At 42.1% G+C, this 19,096-nt stretch overlaps 1 protein-coding gene across 1 annotated transcript in view; it reads left to right on the top strand.

Annotated features, from left to right (window-relative positions):
• CCDC174 (coiled-coil domain containing 174) overlaps positions 1 to 18,362 on the top strand; it is a 78,680-nt gene extending 60,318 nt beyond the window's left edge. Inside the window, exon 11 of the mRNA XM_053720916.1 lies at positions 17,888 to 18,362. Coding sequence (XP_053576891.1) covers positions 17,888 to 18,180 — 293 coding nt within the window. The 3' untranslated portion in view covers positions 18,181 to 18,362. The remainder of the gene's footprint in view (positions 1 to 17,887) is intronic.
• The last annotated feature ends 734 nt before the right edge of the window (positions 18,363 to 19,096 follow it).

The following is a 19,096-nucleotide window of genomic DNA, read 5'->3' as shown; positions in this document are numbered from 1 at the left end:
TAGCCACTCCAGCAGTTCTGTCTGTCTTGTTAGATTCTAATGTGCCACTATAGCTTAGTCAGTCTTGTTATAAAAACAAAACCAACACTAGATAATGTAACCTGTGTCACTATTCAATAGGAACCGTTTTATTAGTAAGAAACTCTGTTGGCACCTTATATCAGCCAGGAGGTGATTATTTACATGTAATTTAAACAAATGTCTATTAGATATTAACTCTGAGTTCATTTTCAGATGCCTTTTACATCAAATAATATTTACTTAAAATAATGTGCACATAAACGCATAATGTGCGTTTCGTAAATGTGAAAATAGATGTTTCTGTTATACGTCAAATAATCTATATGCAAACTAATATTCAAAGTGAAATATGTATACTTCTTTAAAATGCTCATCTCTCTAATGAAAAAGCATTGAGACGTACACGTGTTTACCTTAACTGTGTATATTGTTTAGAATATGCCTGCAACATTTCCTTATTGTAATACTGGTTAAAGTGAATGTAAACTTTCATGAATCAGTGCCCGGTTTTTAAAAAACAGGGGCACTTTCATTCATAAAAGTTTACATTGCAGCGTATTTTAGAAATACTTACCTTTTCTTTCATGTAATTAGCAAGAGTCCATGAGCTAGTGACGTATAGGATATACATTCCTACCAGGAGGGGCAAAGTTTCCCAAACCTCAAAATGCCTATAAATACACCCCTCACCACACCCACAAATCAGTTTTACAAACTTTGCCTCCCATGGAGGTGGTGAAGTAAGTTTGTGCTAGATTCTTCGTTGATATGCGCTTCGCAGCAGGCTGGAGCCCGGTTTTCCTCTCAGTGTGCAGTGAATGTCAGAGGGATGTGAAGAGAGTATTGCCTATTTGAATTCAATGATCTCCTTCTACGGGGTCTATTTCATAGGTTCTCTGTTATCGGTCGTAGAGATTCATCTCTTACCTCCCTTTTCAGATCAACGATATACTCTTATATATACCATTACCTCTACTGATTCTCGTTTCAGTACTGGTTTGGCTTTCTACTACATGTAGATGAGTGTCCTGGGGTAAGTAAGTCTTATTTTTGTGACACTCTAAGCTATGGTTGGGCACTTTATATGTAAAGTTCTAAATATATGTGTTTAAACATTTATTTGCCTTGATTCAGGATGTTAAACATTCCTTATTTCAGACAGTCAGTTTCATTATTTGGGATAATGCATTTGAATAATCAATTTTTCTTACCTTAAAATTTGACTTTTTTTCCTGTGGGCTGTTAGGCTCGCGGGGGCTGAAAATGCTTTATTTTATTGCGTCATTCTTGGCGCGGACTTTTTTGGCGCAAAAAAAATTCTTTGTCATTTCCGGCGTCATACTTGTCGCCGGAAGTTGCGTAATTTTTTTGACGTTTTTGCGCCAAAAATGTCGGCGTCACCGGATGTGGCGTCATTTTTGGCGCTTAAAGTATTTAGGCGCCAAATAATGTGGGCGTCTCTTTTGGCGCTAAAAAATATGGGCGTCATTATTGTCTCCCCATTATTTAAGTCTCATTGTTTATTTGCTTCTGGTTGCTAGAAGCTTGTTCATTGGCATTTTTTCCCATTCCTGAAACTGTCATTTAAGGAATTTGATCAATTTTGCTTTTTATGTTGTTTTTTCTATTACATATTGCAAGATGTCTCAGATTGACCCTGAATCAGAAGATACTTCTGGAAAATTGCTGCCTGATGCTGGATCTACCAAAGTTAAGTGTATTTGTTGTAAACTTGTGGTAACTGTTCCTCCGGCTGTTTGTAATGAATGTCATGGCAAACTTGTTAATGCAGATAATATTTCCTTTAGTAATGTTCCATTACCTGTTGCTGTTCCATCAACATCTAATATTCAGGGTGTTCCTGTTAACATAAGAGATTTTGTTTCTAAATCCATTAAGAAGGCTATGTCTGTTATTCCTCCTTCTAGTAAACGTAAAAGGTCTTTTAAAACTTCTCATTTTTCAGATGAATTTTTAAATGAACATCATCATTCTGATAATGATTTTTCTGGTTCAGAGGATTCTGTTTCAGAGGTTGATACTGATAAATCTTCATATTTATTTAAAATGGAATTTATTCGTTCTTTACTTTAAGAAGTCTTAATTGCATTAGAAATAGAGGAATCTGGTCCTCTTGATACTAAATCTAAACGTTTGAATACAGTTTTTAAACCTCCTGTCGTTATTCCAGAGGTTTTTCCCGTCCCTGATGCTATTTCTGAAGTAATTTCTAGGGAATGGAATAATTTGGGTAATTCATTTACTCCTTCTAAACGGTTTAAGCAATTTATATCCTGTGCCATCTGACAGATTAGAGTTTTGGGACAAAATCCCAAAGGTTGATGGGGCTATCTCCCGTCTTGCTAAACGTACTACTATTCCTACGGCAGATAGTACTTCCTTTAAGGATCCTTTAGATAGGAAAATTGAATCCTTTCTAAGAAAAGCTTACTTATGTTCAGGTAATCTTCTTAGACCTGCTATATCTTTGGCGAATGTTGCTGCAGCTTCAACTTTCTGGTTGGAAGCTTTAGCACAACAAGTAACAGATCATAATACTCATAGCATTGTTAATCTTCTTCAACATGCTAATAACTTTATTTGTGATGCCATCTTTGATATCATTAGGGTTGATGTCAGGTATATGTCTTTAGCTATTTTAGCTAGAAGAGCTTTATGGCTTAAAACTTGGAATGCTGATATGTCTTCTAAGTCAACTTTGCTTTCCCTTTCTTTCCAAGGTAATAAATTGTTTGGTTCACAGTTGGATTCTATTATTTCAACTGTTACTGGGGGGGAAAGGAACTTTTTTACCACAGGATAAAAAATCTAAAGATAAATTTAGGTTTGCTAATCGTTTTCGTTCCTTTCGTCACAATAAGGAACAAAAACCTGATCCTTCCCCTACAGGAGCAGTATCAGTTTGGAAACCATCTCCAGTCTGGAATAAATCCAAGCCTTTTAGAAAGCCAAAGCCAGCTCCCAAGTCCACATGAAGGTGCGGCCCTCATTCCAGCCCAGCTGGTAGGGGGCAGATTACGATTTTTCAAAGAAATTTGGATCAATTCAATTCACAATCTTTGGATTCAGAATATTGTTTCACAAGGGTACAGAATAGGCTTCAAGATAAGGCCTCCTGCAAGAAGATTTTTTTTCTTTCCTGTGTTCCAATAAATCCAGTGAAGGCTCAAGCATTTCTGAAATGTGTTTCAGATCTAGAGTTGGCTGGAGTAATTGTTCCAGTTTTGGAACAGGGGCTGGGGTTTTACATTGTACATTGTACCAAAGAAGGAGAATTCCTTCAGACCAGTTCTGGATTTAAAAATATTGAATCATTATGTAAGGATACCAACATTCAAAATGGTAACTATAAGGACTATTCTGCCTTTTGTTCAGCAAGGGCATTATATGTCCACAATAGATTTACCGAGATTACCAATCAACATTTTGGAACTCCGTGCGATTTTAAGAGCTCTTCAGTAGTGGCCTCTTCTAAAGAGAGAGTCGTTCATTTGTTTTCAGACAGACAATGTCACAACCATGGCATATGTCAATCATCAAGGAGGGACTCACAGTCCTCTTGCTATGAAAGAAGTATCTCTAATACTTGTATGGGCGGAATCCAGCTCCTGTCTAATTTCTGCGGTTCATATCCCAGGTATAGACAATTGGGAAGCGGATTATCTCAGTCGCCAAACATTACATCCGGGCGAATGGTCTCTTCACCCAGAGGTATTTCTTCAGATTGTTCAAATGTGGGGACTTCCAGAAATAGATCTGATGGCTTCTCATCTAAACAAGAAGCTTCCCAGGTATCTGTCCAGATCCAGGGATCCTCAGGCGGAAGCAGTGGATGCATTGTCACTTCCTTGGAAGTATCATCCTGCCTATATCTTTCCTCCTCTAGTTCTTCTTCCAAGAGTGATTTCCAAGATTCTAAAATAGCGTTCGTTTGTTCTGCTGGTAGCTCCAGCATGGCCTCACAGGTTTTGGTATGCGGATCTTGTCCGGATGGCTACTTGCCAACCGTGGACTCTTCCGTTAAGACCAGACCTTCTATCGCAAGGTCCTTTTTTCCATCAGGATCTCAAATCCTTAAATTTGAAGGTATGGAGATTGAACGCTTGATTCTCAGTCATAGAGGTTTCTCTGACTCCGTAATTAATACTATGTTACAGGCTCGTAAATCTGTTTCTAGGAAGATATATTATCGAGTCTGGAAGACTTACATTTCTTGGTGTTCTTCTCATCATTTTTCTTGGCATTCTTTTATAATCCCTAGAATTTTACAGTTTCTTCAGGATGGTTTGGATAAAGGTTTGTCTGCAAGTTCCTTGAAAGGACAAATCTCTGCTCTTTCTGTTCTTTTTCACAGAAAGATTGCTAATCTTCCTGATATTGATTGTTTTGTACAGGCTTTGGTTCGTATAAAACCTGTCATTAAGTCAAGCTCTCCTCCTTGGAGTTTGAATGTGGTTCTGGGTGCTCTTCAAGCTCCTCCGTTTGAACCTATGCATTCGCTGGATATTAAATTACTTTCTTGGAAAGTTTTGTTTCTTTTGGCCATCTCTTCTGCTAGAAGAGTTTCTGAATTATCTGCTCTTTCTTGTGAGTCTCCTTTTCTGATTTCTCCAACATTGGTGTGTCCGGTCCACGGCGTCATCCTTACTTGTGGGAATATTCTCTTCCCCAACAGGAAATGGCAAAGAGAGCACAGCAAAAGTTGCCCATATAGCCCCCCCTCTGGCTCCGCCCCCCAGTCATTCTCTTTGCCGCTCTGAACAAGTAGCATCTCCATGGGGATGGTAAAGAGTATGTGGTGTTAGTTGTAGTTTTTTATTTCTTCTATCAAGAGTTTGTTATTTTAAAATAGTGCCGGTTTGTACTATTTACTCTACAACAGAAAATGAAGAAGATTTCTGTTAAAAGAAGAGTATGATTTTAGCAGTAGTAACTAAAATCGGTTGCTGTTCCCACGCAGGACTGTTGAAACCAGAGAACTTCAGTTGGGGGGAACAGTTTGCAGGCTTATCTGCTACAGGTATGATCAGTCATATTTCTAACAAGACATGTTAATGCTAGAAGACTGTCAATTCTCTCTTAAGGGGTAAGTAAGCCATTTTCTTAGACTTATAACAGATTAAGGCTTATTATTGGGCTCTATACTGGTTGACACTATTGTGGGCTAAATCGATTGATTTATTTCATGTTTGGCAGTGTTTTTGAGTATGTAAAAGCACTTTGGGAACGTTTTTATTCGCCTGGCATTTAGTTAGACTACTATTTCTCTCAGAAAGGCCCCTTCACTCTGGTATGCAGAGGAAGGAGGCCCCGTTTTCGCGCCTCAATTGCGCAGTTTACTTCCATGGCAGTGCATGCAGCTTCATCTGAGGGGTCTTGTGGCTTCAAAGAACGGACTCAGGAAGGTTTATTTCAGTGCTGAATAACTCTCAGGGAAGGTAAAGAGCCGCAGCAAGGCTGTGGCTGTGATTGTAGTGTATTAAAGTGGTTAAAATTAAACAAATAGCTTCGGTTTGCTCATTTTAAGGGTTAAAGTCTTGAAACTTGGTGTGCAATACTTTCAAGGCATTAGGACTCTGGGGTAAAAATTTTGTAAAAATCGGACATTGCCTTCATTGTTTTCCAACATATCAGAAATAAAGTGTGTCTGTTTATTATTTAAAGGGACAGTAACGCTTTTCTTTAAAAACGCTTTTTTGCATTATTAGCCTGCCAAAGTCTGTCTAACATGTCTATACCTTCAGATAACCTATGTTCTGTGTGTATGAAAGCCAAGGTGGTTCCCCCTGTTAATGTATGTGCAAATTGTGTCATAGCGTCCAAACAAAATACGGACAGTCCTGACACAGTGAATAAGATTGCCCAAGATGATTCTTCTAATGAAGGTAGTGAGGATAGTTCTACATCCTCTCCTTCTGTGTCAACACCAGTTTTGCCCGCGCAGGCTAGTACATCTAGCGCGCCAATGCTTGTTACTATGCAACAATTAACAGCAGTAATGGATAATTCTATAGCAAATCTGTTATCCAAACTGCCATCCTACCCAGAAAGCGTGATAGCTCAGTTTTAAATACAGTAGATGAGCAGGCTGGCGCCGAGGACAATTTATCAGTTATACCCTCACATCAATCCGAATTGATAGGGAGGGTCTGTCTGAGGGGGAAATTTCTGATTCAGGAAAAGTTTCTCAGCAGGCAGACACTGATGTTGTACTATTTAAATTTAAGTTAGAACATCTCCGCGCCCTGCTTAAGGAGGTCCTAACTACTCTTGATGACTGTGATTCTTTGGTAATTCCAGAGAAATTGTGCAAGATGGACAAATTCTTAGAGGTCCCAGTGCACGCTGATGCCTTTCCGATACCCAAGCGGGTGGCGGACATAGTGACTAAGGAGTGGGAAAAGCCAGGTATACCTTTTGTTCCGCCTCCTATATTCAAGAAAATGTTCCCCATGGTTGACCCCAGAAAGGACGCATGGCAAACGGTTCCTAAGGTGGAGGGGGCAGTGTCAACATTAGCTAAGCGCACAACTATTCCTGTTGAGGACAGTTGCGCTTTTAAAGATCCTATGGATAAAAAATTGGAAGGATTGTTAAAGAAGATATTTGTTCATCAAGGTTTCCTTCTTCAACCAATCTTGTGCATTATTCCTGTCAACTCGGCAGCGTATTTTTGGTTCGAGGACCTAGAAAAATCGCTCCAAAAAGAGACTCCATATGATGAAGTCATGGACAGAATTCACGCACTAAAATTGGCTAATTCCTTTATTTTGGATGCCGCTTTCCAATTGGCTAAATTAGCGGCGAAAAATTCAGGTTTCGCAATAGTGGCGCGCAGAGCGCTCTGGCTAAAATCCTGGTCGGCGGACGTGTCGTCCAAGAATAAATTGGTTAATATTCCTTTCAAGGGTAAGACCCTTTTCGGGCCGGAATTGAAAGATTATTTCGGACATTACCGGTGGAAAGGGACATGCCCTTCCACAAGATAGGCCTTTCAAGGCTAAGAACAAATCCAATTTTCGTTCCTTTCGCAATTTCAGGAACGGACCGAATCCTAACTCTGCGGCCTCCAGACAAGAAGGCAACTCCTCCCAGCCTAAACCAGCATGGAAACCATGGCAGGGCTGGAATAAGGGTAAACAGGCCAAGAAGCCTGCTGCTGCTACCAACACAGCATGAAGGGGTAGCCCCCGATCCGGGACCAGATCTCGTGGGGGGCAGACTTTCTCTCTTCGCTCAGGCTTGGGCAAGAGACGTTCCGGATCCCTGGGCGCTAGAAATAGTCTCTCAGGGGTATCTTCTAGAGTTCAAGGAACTCCCTCCAAGGGGAAGGTTCCACATGTCTCGCTTATCTTCAGACCAGATAAAGAGGCAGGCATTCTTGCATTGCGTAGGAGACCTATTAAAAATGGGAGTGATAAACCCAGTTCCAACAGTGGAACAAGGTCGGGGTTTTTACTCTAATCTGTTCATAGTTCCCAAAAAAGAGGGAACTTTCAGGCCAATCCTGGATCTAAAAATCAACAAACAAATTCCTCAGAGTTCTATCATTCAAAATGGAAACCATTCGGACAATCTTACCAACAATCCAGGAAGGTCAATATATGACTACCGTGGACTTAAAGGATGCGTACCTGCATATTCCTATCCACAAAGATCATCATCAGTTCCTGAGGTTCGCCTTTTTGGACAAACATTACCAGTTCGTGGCTCTTCCATTCGGTCTAGCCACTGCTCCCAGAATTTTCATGAAGGTGCTAGGGTCCCTTCTAGCGGTTCTAAGACCGAGGGGCATTGCTGTAGCACCTTATCTAGACGACATTCTAATCCAAGCTTCTCTTTCCAAAGCAAAGGCTCATACAGACATCGTTCTAGCCTTTCTCAGGTCTCACGGGTGGAAGGTGAACATAGAAAAGAGTTCCCTGTCCCCGTCAACAAGAGTTCCCTTTTTGGGAACAATCATAGATTCTTTAGAAATGAAGATCTTCCTGACAGAGGTCAGAAAGTTAAAGCTTCTAAACGCTTGTCAAGTTCTTCACTCTATTCCTCAGCCTTCCATAGCTCAGTGCATGGAAGTAGTAGGATTGATGGTTGCAGCAATGGACATAGTTCCTTTTGCTCGAATTCATTAAAGACCATTACAACTGTGCATGCTCAAACAGTGGAATGGGGACTATGCAGACTTGTCTCCGCAGATTCAAGTAGACCAGGTAACCAGGGATTCTCTCCGCTGGTGGTTGTCTCACGATCACCTGTCTCAGGGAATGAGTTTCCGCAGACCAGAATGGGTCATTGTCACGACCGACGCCAGTCTCTTAGGCTGGGGTGCGGTCTGGGAATCTCTGAAAGCTCAAGGTCTATGGTCTTGAGAAGAGTCTCTTCTCGCGATAAACATTTTAGAACTGAGAGCGATATTCAATGCGCTCCTGGCGTGGCCTCTCCTAGCAACGGCCAAATTCATAAGGTTTCAGTCGGACAACATGACGACTGTAGCGTACATCAATCATCAGGGGGGAACAAGGAGTTCCTTAGCGATGAGAGAGGTATCCAAGATCATCAAATGGGCGGAGGATCACTCCTGCCACCTATCTGCAATTCACATCCCAGGTGTGGACAACTGGGAGGCGGATTATCTGAGTCGCCAGACTTTTCATCCGGGGGAGTGGGAACTCCACCCGGAGGTTTTTGCCCAGTTAATCCAACTATGGAGCATTCCAGATATGGACCTGATGGCGTCTCGCCAGAACGCCAAGGTTCCTCAATACGGATTCAGATCCAGGGACCCCAAGGCGACACTGTTGGACGCATTAGTGGCGCCTTGGTCGTTCAACCTAGCTTATGTGTTTCCACCGTTTCCTCTCCTTCCCAGGCTTGTAGCCAGGATCAAACAGGAGACGGCCTCAGTGATTCTGATAGCTCCTGCGTGGCCACGCAGGACTTGGTATGCAGACCTGGTGAATATGTCATCGGCTCCACCATGGAAGCTACCTTTGAGACAGGATCTTCTGGTACAAGGTCCGTTCGAACATCCAAATCTAGTCTCTCTCCAACTGACTGCTTGGAAATTGAACGCTTGATTCTATCTAAGCGTGGGATTTCAGATTCAGTCATAGATACTCTGGTTCAAGCCAGAAAACCTGTAACTAGGAAGATTTACCATAAGATATGGCAAAAATATATCTGTTGGTGCGAATCCAAGGGGTTCCCTTGGAGTAGAATTAAAATCCCTAGGATACTTTCCTTTCTCCAAGAAGGTCTGCATAAAGGTTTGTCAGCTAGTTCTTTAAAAGGACAGATATCTGCTCTGTCTGTTTTGCTACACAAACGTCTGGCAGCAGTGCCAGATGTACAAGTGTTAGTACAGGCATTAGTTAGAATCAAGCCTGTTTACAGACCCATAACTCCTCCTTGGAGTCTAAATTTAGTTATTTCAGTTCTTCAGGGGGTTCTGTTTGAACCCATGCATTCCTTAGATATTAAGTTACTATCTTGGAAAGTTCTGTTTTTGGTTGCTATTTCTTCTGCTAGAAGAGTTTCTGAATTATCTGCTTTGCAATGTACTTCTCCCTATCTTGTATTCCATACAGATAAGGTAGTTTTACGTACCAAGCCTGGTTTTCTTCCAAAGGTCGTTTCTAACAGGAATATCAACCAGGAAATTGTTCTTCCTTCTCTGTGTCCGAATCCAGTTTCAAAGAAGGAACGCTTGTTACACAATCTAGATGCGGTCCGTGCGTTAAAGTTCTACTTAGAAGCAACAAAGGATTTCAGACAGACTTCATCCTTGTTTGTTGTTTATTCTGGTAAGAGGAGAGGGCAGAAAGCTACTGCTACCTCTTTCTTTTTGGCTGAAAAGCATAATCCGATTGGCTTATGAGACTGCCGGACGGGAGCCTCCTGAACGAATTACAGCTCATTCTACTAGAGCTGTGGCTTCCACTTGGGCTTTCAAGAACAAGGCTTCTGTTGATCAGATCTGTAAGGCAGCGACTTGGTCTTCTCTGCATACTTTTGCCAAATTTTACAAATTCGATACTTATGCTTCTTCGGAGGCTATTTTTGGGAGAAAGGTTTTGCAAGCCGTGGTGCCTTCCGTTTAGGTAACCTGATTTGCTCCCTCCCTTCATCCGTATCCTAAAGCTTTGGTATTGGTTCCCACAAGTAAGGATGACGCCGTGGACCGGACACACCAATGTTGGAGAAAACAGAATTTATGTTTACCTGATAAATTTCTTTCTCCAACGGTGTGTCCGGTCCACGGCCCGCCCTGGTTTTTAATCAGGTTTGATGAATTTCTTTCTTTATACACTACAGTCACCACGGCACCCTATAGTTTCTCCTTTTTCTCCTAACCGTCGGTCGAATGACTGGGGGGCGGAGCCAGAGGGGGGCTATATGGGCAGCTTTTGCTGTGCTCTCTTTGCCATTTCCTGTTGGGGAAGAGAATATTCCCACAAGTAAGGATGACGCAGTGGACCGGACACACCGTTGAAGAAAGATATTTATCAGGTAAACATAAATTCTGTTTTTTCATCAGGATAAGGCGGTGTTGCGAACTTCATTTAAATTTTTACCTAAGGTTGTGAATTCTAACAACATTAGTAGAGAAATTGTGGTTCCTTCTTTGTGTCCTAATCCTAAGAACTCTAAGGAAAGATCATTGCATTCTTTGGATGTAGTTAGAGCTTTGAAATATTATGTTGAAGCTACTAATGATTTCCGTAAGACTAGTCTATTTGTTATCTTTTCTGGTTCTAGGAAAGGTCAGAAGGCTTCTGCCATTTCTTTGGCATCTTGGTTAAAGCCTTTGATTCATCATGCTTATGTCGAGTCGGGTAGAACTCCGCCTCAAAGGATTACAGCTCATTCGACTAGGTCAGTCTCTACTTCCTGGGCATTTAGGAATGAATCTTCGGTTGATCAGATTTGCAAAGCAGCAACTTGGTCTTTGCATACTTTTATTAAATTCTACCATTTTGATGTGTTTTCTTCTTCTGAAGCAGTTTTTGGTAGAAAAGTACTTCAGGCAGCTGTTTCAGTTTGATTCTTCTGCTTATAATTTCAGTTTTTTTCATTATAAGATTTAAACTTTGTTTTGAGGTGTGGATTATTTTTCAGCGGAATTGGCTGTCTTTATTTTATCCCTCCCTCTCTAGTGACTCTTGCGTGGAAGATCCACATCTTGGGTATTCATTATCCCATACGTCACTAGCTCATGGACTCTTGCTAATTATTAAATCGTTAAACTGATTTGTGGGTGTGGGGAGGGGTGTATTTATAGGCATTTTGAGGTTTGGGAAACTTTGCCCCTCCTGGTAGGAATGTATATCCCATACGTCACTAGCTCATGGACTCTTGCTAATATGAAAGAAATGAATTTATCAGGTAAGTTCTTACATAAATTATGTTTTTTTCTTCTGTTAAGTGTGATCAGTCCACGGGTCATCATTACTTCTGGGATATTACTCCTCCCCAACAGGAAGTGCAAGAGGATTCACCCAGCAGAGCTGCATATAGCTCCTCCCCTCTACGTCACTCCCAGTCATTCTCTTGCACCCAACGACTAGATAGGATGTGTGAGAGGACTATGGTGATTATACTTAGTTTTATATCTTCAATCAAAAGTTTGTTATTTTAAAATAGCACCGGAGTGTGTTATTACCTCTCTGGCAGAGTTTGAAGAAGAATCTACCAGAGTTTTACTATGATTTTAGCCGGAGTAGTTAAGATCATATTGCTGTTTCTCGGCCATCTGAGGAGAGGTAAACTTCAGATCAGGGGACAGCGGGCAGATGAATCTGAATAGAGGTATGTAGCAGCTTTTATTTTCTGACAATGGAATTGATGAGAAAATCCTGCCATACCGATATAATGTCATGTATGTATACTTTACAATTCAGTATTCTGGGGAATGGTACTTCACTGGAATTACACTGTAAGAAATACATAAAACTTTTTAATAACTAAGAAATTATGTTTAACGTTTTTGCTGGAATGTAAAATCGTTTTCATTTGCTGAGGTACTGAGTGAATAAATGTTTGGGCACTATTTTTCCACTTGGCAGTTGCTTGATCTTTTTTCTGACAGTTTCTGTTCTCTCTCACTGCTTGTGTGAGGGGGAGGGGCCGTTTTTTGGCGCTTTTGCTACGCATCAGAAATTTCAGTCAGCAGCTCATTGTATTTCCTGCATGATCCGGTTCATCTCTACAGAGCTCAGGGGTCTTCAAAACTTGTTTTGAGGGAGGTAATTTCTCTCAGCAGAGCTGTGAGATTATAGTTGACTGAGATAAAAAACGTTTATTCTGTAATTTTTTTTCTGCTTTCAGAATTAGTTGTCTCTTGCTAATGGGATCAAACCTTTGCTAAAGTTGTGTTGTTTACAAGGATTGAGGCTATAACTGTTTCAATTTATTAATTTTCAACTGTCATAAATCTTCTGTGCTTCTTAAAGGCACAGTACGTTTTTAATAATATTCTAATAGAATTGTATTCCAAGTTGCAAGTTTATTTGCTAGTGTGTTAAACATGTCTGATTCAGAGGAAGATACCTGTGTCATTTGTTGCAATGCCAAAGTGGAGCCCAATAGAAATTTATGTACTAACTGTATTGATGCTACTTTAAATAAAAGTCAATCTGTACAAATTGAACAAATTTCACCAAACAACGAGGGGAGAGTTATGCCGACTAACTCGCCTCACGTGTCAGTACCTGCATCTCCCGCTCGGGAGGTGCGCGATATGGTGGCGCCCAGTACAGCTGGGCGGCCATTACAGATAACTTTACAAGATATGGCCACTGTTATGACTGAAGTTTTGGCTAAATTACCAGAACTAAGAGGCAAGCGTGATCACTCTGGGGTGAGAACAGAGTGCGCTGATAATATTAGGGCCATGTCAGACACTGCGTCACAGGTGGCAGAACATGAGGACGGAGAACTTCATTCTGTGGGTGACGGTTCTGATCCAAACAGACTGGATTCAGATATTTCAAATTTTAAATTTAAGCTGGAAAACCTCCGTGTATTACTAGGGGAGGTGTTAGCGGCTCTGAATGATTGTAACACAGTTGCAATACCAGAGAAAATGTGAGGTTGGATAAATATTTTGCGGTACCGGCGAGTACTGATGTTTTTCCTATACCTAAGAGACTTACTGAAATTGTTACTAAGGAGTGGGATAGACCCGGTGTGCCGTTCTCACCCCCTCCGATATTTAGAAAAATGTTTCCAATAGACGCCACCACACGGGACTTGTGGCAAACGGTCCCTAAGGTGGAGGGAGCAGTTTCTACTTTAGCTAAGCGTACCACTATCCCGGTAGAGGATAGCTGTGCTTTTTCAGATCCAATGGATAAAAAATTAGAGGGTTACCTTAAGAAAATGTTTGTTCAACAAGGTTTTATATTGCAACCCCTTGCATGCATTGCGCCGGTCACGGCTGCAGCGCCATTCTGGATTGAGTCTCTGGAAGAGAACATTAGTTCAGCTACTCTGGACGACATTACGGACAGGCTTAGAGTCCTTAAACTAGCTAATTCATTCATTTCGGAGGCCGTAGTACATTTAACTAAACTTACGGCTAAGAATTCAGGATTCGCCATTCAGGCACGCAGGGCGCTGTGGCTAAAATCCTGGTCAGCTGATGTTACTTCTAAGTCTAAATTGCTTAATATAGCTTTTAAAGGGCAGTCCTTATTTGGGCCTGGTTTGAAAGAAATTATCGCTGACATTACAGGAGGTAAAGGCCACGCCCTGCCTCAAGACAGGGCCAAACCTAAGGCCAAACAGTCTAATTTTCGTTCCTTTCGGAATTTCAAAGCAGGAGCAGCATCAACTTCCTCTGCCCCAAAGCAAGAAGGATCTGTTGCTCGCTACAGACAAAACTGGAGACCTAACCAGTCTTGGAACAAGGGCAAGCAGGCCAGGAAACCTGCTGCTGCCCCTAAAACAGCATGAATTGAGGGCCCCCGATCCGGGATCGGATCTAGTGGGGGGCAGACTTTCTCTCTTCGCCCAGGCTTGGGCAAGAGATGTCCAGGATCCCTGGGCGCTAGAGATAATATCTCAGGGATACCTTCTGGACTTCAAATACTCTCCTCCAAGAGAGAGATTTCATCTGTCAAGGTTGTCAACAATCCAGACAAAGAAAGAGGCGTTTCTACGCTGCGTACAAGAGCTCTTGTTAATGGGAGTAATCCATCCAGTTCCACGGTCGGAACAGGGACAAGGGTTTTACTCAAATCTGTTTGTGGTTCCCAAAAAAGAGGGAACTTTCAGACCAATCCTGGACTTAAAGATCCTAAACAAATTCCTAAGAGTTCCATCGTTCAAGATGGAGACTATTCGGACAATTTTACCTATGATCCAAGAGGGTCAGTACATGACCACTGTAGATTTAAAAGATGCTTACCTTCACATACCGATTCACAAAGATCATTACCGGTACCTAAGGTTTGCCTTCCTAGACAGGCATTACCAGTTTGTGGCTCTTCCATTCGGATTGGCTACAGCTCCAAGAATCTTCACAAAGGTTCTGGGTGCTCTTCTGGCGGTACTAAGACCGCGGGGAATCTCGGTAGCTCCATACCTAGACGACATTCTGATACAAGCTTCAAGCTTTCAAACTGCCAAGTTTCATACAGAGTTAGTACTGGCATTTCTAAGGTCACATGGATGGAAGGTGAACGAAAAGAAAAGTTCACTCGTTCCACTCACAAGAGTTCCCTTCCTGGGGACTCTTATAGATTCTGTAGAAATGAAGATTTACCTGACAGAGGACAGGCTAACAAGACTTCAAAGTGCTTGCCGCACCCTTCATTCCATTCAACACCCGTCAGTGGCTCAATGCATGGAGGTAATCGGCTTAATGGTAGCGGCAATGGCCATAGTACCCTTTGCACGCTTACACCTCAGACCACTGCAACTGTGCATGCTAAGTCAGTGGAATGGGGATTACTCAGACTTGTCCCCTTCTCTGAATCTGGATCAAGAGACCAGAAATTCTCTTCTATGGTGGCTTTCTCGGCCACATCTGTCCAGGGGGATGCCATTCAGCAGACCAGACTGGACAATTGTAACAACAGACGCCAGCCTTCTAGGTTGGGGTGCCGTCTGGAATTCTCTGAAGGCTCAGGGACAATGGAGTCAGGAGGAGAGTCTCCTGCCTATAAACATTCTGGAATTGAGAGCAGTTCTCAATGCACTCCTGGCTTGGCCCCAGTTGACAACTCGGGGGTTCATCAGGTTTCAGTCGGACAACATCACGACTGTAGCTTACATCAACCATCAGGGAGGGACAAGAAGCTCCCTAGCAATGATGGAAGTATCAAAGATAATTCGCTGGGCAGAGACTCACTCTTGCCACCTGTCAGCAATCCACATCCCGGGAGTGGAGAACTGGGAGGCGGATTTCTTAAGTCGTCAGACTTTTCATCCGGGGGAGTGGGAACTTCATCCGGAGGTCTTTGCTCAAATACTTCGACGTTGGGGCAAACCAGAGATAGATCTCATGGCGTCTCGTCAGAACGCCAAGCTTCCTCGTTACGGGTCCAGATCCAGGGATCCAGGAGCAGTCCTGATAGATGCCCTGACAGCACCTTGGGATTTCAGGATGGCTTACGTGTTTCCACCCTTCCCGATGCTTCCTCGATTGATTGCCAGAATCAAACAGGAGAGAGCATCAGTGATTCTAATAGCACCTGCATGGCCACGCAGGACTTGGTATGCAGACCTAGTGGACATGTCATCCTGTCCACCTTGGTCTCTACCTCTGAAACAGGACCTTCTGATACAGGGTCCTTTCAAACATCAAAATCTAACTTCTCTGAAGCTGACTGCTTGGAAATTGAACGCTTGATTTTATCAAGACGTGGGTTTTCTGAGTCAGTTATTGATACCTTAATACAGGCTAGGAAGCCTGTTACCAGAAGGATTTACCATAAGATATGGCGTAAATACCTATATTGGTGTGAATCCAAAGGTTACTCTTGGAGTAAGATTAGGATTCCTAGGATATTGTCTTTTCTACAAGAAGGTTTAGAAAAGGGTTTATCTGCTAGTTCTTTAAAGGGACAGATCTCAGCTCTGTCCATTCTGTTACACAAACGTCTGTCAGAAGTTCCTGACGTCCAGGCTTTTTGTCAGGCTTTGGCCAGGATTAAGCCTGTGTTTAAAACTGTTGCTCCACCATGGAGTTTAAACCTTGTTCTTAATGTTTTACAGGGCGTTCCGTTTGAACCCCTTCATTCCATTGATATAAAGTTGTTATCTTGGAAAGTTCTATTTTTAATGGCTATTTCCTCGGCTCGAAGAGTCTCTGAATTATCAGCCTTACATTGTGATTCTCCTTATTTGATTTTTCATTCGGATAAGGTAGTTCTGCATACTAAACCTGGGTTCTTACCTAAGGTAGTCACTAACAGGAATATCAATCAAGAGATTGTTGTTCCTTCTTTGTGCCCAAATCCTTCTTCGAAGAAGGAACGTCTACTGCACAACCTGGACGTAGTCCGTGCTCTAAAATTTTACTTACAGGCAACTAAGGAATTTCGACAAACGTCTTCTCTGTTTGTCGTTTACTCTGGTCAGAGGAGAGGTCAAAAGGCTTCTGCTACCTCTCTTTCTTTTTGGCTTCGTAGCATAATTCGTTTAGCTTATGAGACTGCTGGACAGCAGCCTCCTGAAAGAATTACAGCTCATTCTACTAGAGCTGTGGCTTCCACTTGGGCCTTCAAGAATGAGGCCTCTGTTGAGCAGATTTGCAAGGCTGCAACTTGGTCTTCGCTTCATTCCTGGTTCCTTCTGTATAAAGAGCCTGCCTATCCCTCCCGTCATCCGTGTACTTTTGCTTTGGTATTGGTATCCCAGAAGTAATGATGACCCGTGGACTGATCACACTTAACAGAAGAAAACATAATTTATGCTTACCTGATAAATTCCTTTCTTCTGTAGTGTGATCAGTCCACGGCCCGCCCTGTTTTTAAGGCAGGTAAATATTTTTTAAGTTATACTCCAGTCACCACTACACCCTTGGCTTCTCCTTTCTCGTTGGTCCTTGGTCGAATGACTGGGAGTGACGTAGAGGGGAGGAGCTATATGCAGCTCTGCTGGGTGAATCCTCTTGCACTTCCTGTTGGGGAGGAGTAATATCCCAGAAGTAATGATGACCCGTGGACTGATCACACTACAGAAGAAAGGAATTTATCAGGTTAGCATAAATTATGTTTTTTTCTTCAGTAAAGCCGGATTGCCGATCCCTCACCCGCAGTTCCTCTGTCCTTAAGTCACTAATGGCGAAACCAGCTTCCTCCAATCATGGCTTCCCCTCCAGAGCGTCCATCCCATGAGGCCACGCCGTGATTCGTGGAAGCCGGTTTCATCATTGCTGTGTAAGTACAGCAGGAAGAAGCGGGCGGGGGATCGCCGATCTGGCTTTGGTGAAGATAAAGGTAAGTATTTCAAAAATATGCTGCAATGTAAACTTTCATGAATGAAAGTGCCCCTGTTTTTAATAGTATTTTTAAAAACTGGGAAGAGATTCATGGAAATTTACATTCACTTTAAGCCCACGGAATAAATTAATATTCAATCACTTTTAGAACATTTCACATGCACTTTTGATTTGCAAAGCGGATGCCTTTACAGCATAGGAATTATATGATGAGATTTGGATCATCAGGGGCTGAGTCTGCATGAGGTGTCACCTCCCCAATGTAGCTTGTGAGTCATTGGGGAAATGGTGAGGAGTTAAGTTTCAAATCTATACCAGCCATCCCTTCATAGTTTGTGAATTTAACACAGTATAGTGAAACCACTCTGATTGCCTGCTCTTTGTTTTTGTTTACAGAATTCACATATGGGAGCTTGTTCAAGCCTTGTACAGACATCAGCGACGAAAGAGACCCTGAGTTTGCACCACCGTCTGTTTATGCCTCTAAAAAGAAGAGGTCTAAACGTAGAAAGAAGAGGTCTAAAGGCTTAAAGAAGAGAATGCAGAACCAACCAGGACCATCCAACTCTTCACATTGGGGACAGAGGCAGAACCCAAGTGTGGTGGAACAGCCAAGTCAAACTACAGACAGTAACCTAGATGGAAAAAGCTTGGATGAGCTGATCTCGTTTTACAGACAAGTGACCTGACCCAAGGCAAAGGAAGATGGGCCTCTACAATCTCATGTGTTTGTGACTGGAAACAAAAAGACAAATTTATTTTGATGGTCGTGAACTTTGTCCCTATATCCTGTAGTGTAGCAAAGTCAAGTTTCGTTCTTCAACATCAACCATAAATAAACCTAAAACTAAATAAATAAGTTGGAAATGGATCTACAATTTATTATACTGCTAAATCTGACTCTCTTCCTATGCAAACCATAAGTCTCTCACCGAGGTGTCATGTTATAGTGAACCTTTGAAAGTGACTTGCACAGGTCACCCCTTTAAATGCACTTGTGATGCAATCACAGTTACTTTGTAGCAAAACCATAGTGTGGTTATTTTATAGAGATTATATTCCCAGTTGGCCTGTGTTTAACTTCTGTTTGTCATAAACCCCAGGATATACTGACCATAACCCTAAATCCAACATATAGTTTGTTTTGTGCTCAGCTTCTCTGCTAACTCTTCTGTGGTCACAGAATTAGTGATCCTCTTTGGAAAACTCAACAAAGGCTTCAAAGGTGAAAACAAACAACAAACCTATCTCTTAAAATGCTTTTCTTTCATGTAATTAGCAAGAGTCCATGAGCTAGTGACGTATGGGATATACATTCCTACCAGGAGGGGCAAAGTTTCCCAAACCTCAAAATGCCTATAAATGCACCCCTCACCACACCCACAAATCAGTTTGTATCGTTTCTTCGAGAACATGGTTGGAGGATCAATTTACCAAAGAGTTCGTTGATTCCTCAGACAAGGGTAACCTTTTTAGGTTTCCAGATAGATTCAGTGATGACTCTGTCGCTGACGGACAAAAGACGTCTGAAATTGGTTTCAGCTTGTCGAAACCTTCAGTCTCAATCATTCCCTTCGGTAGCCTTATGCATGGAAATTCTAAGTC

Source organism: Bombina bombina, chromosome 7 (genome assembly GCF_027579735.1).
Source record: "Bombina bombina isolate aBomBom1 chromosome 7, aBomBom1.pri, whole genome shotgun sequence".
Lineage (NCBI taxonomy): Eukaryota > Metazoa > Chordata > Amphibia > Anura > Bombinatoridae > Bombina > Bombina bombina.
This window is presented reverse-complemented; position numbering and strand designations above follow the sequence as displayed.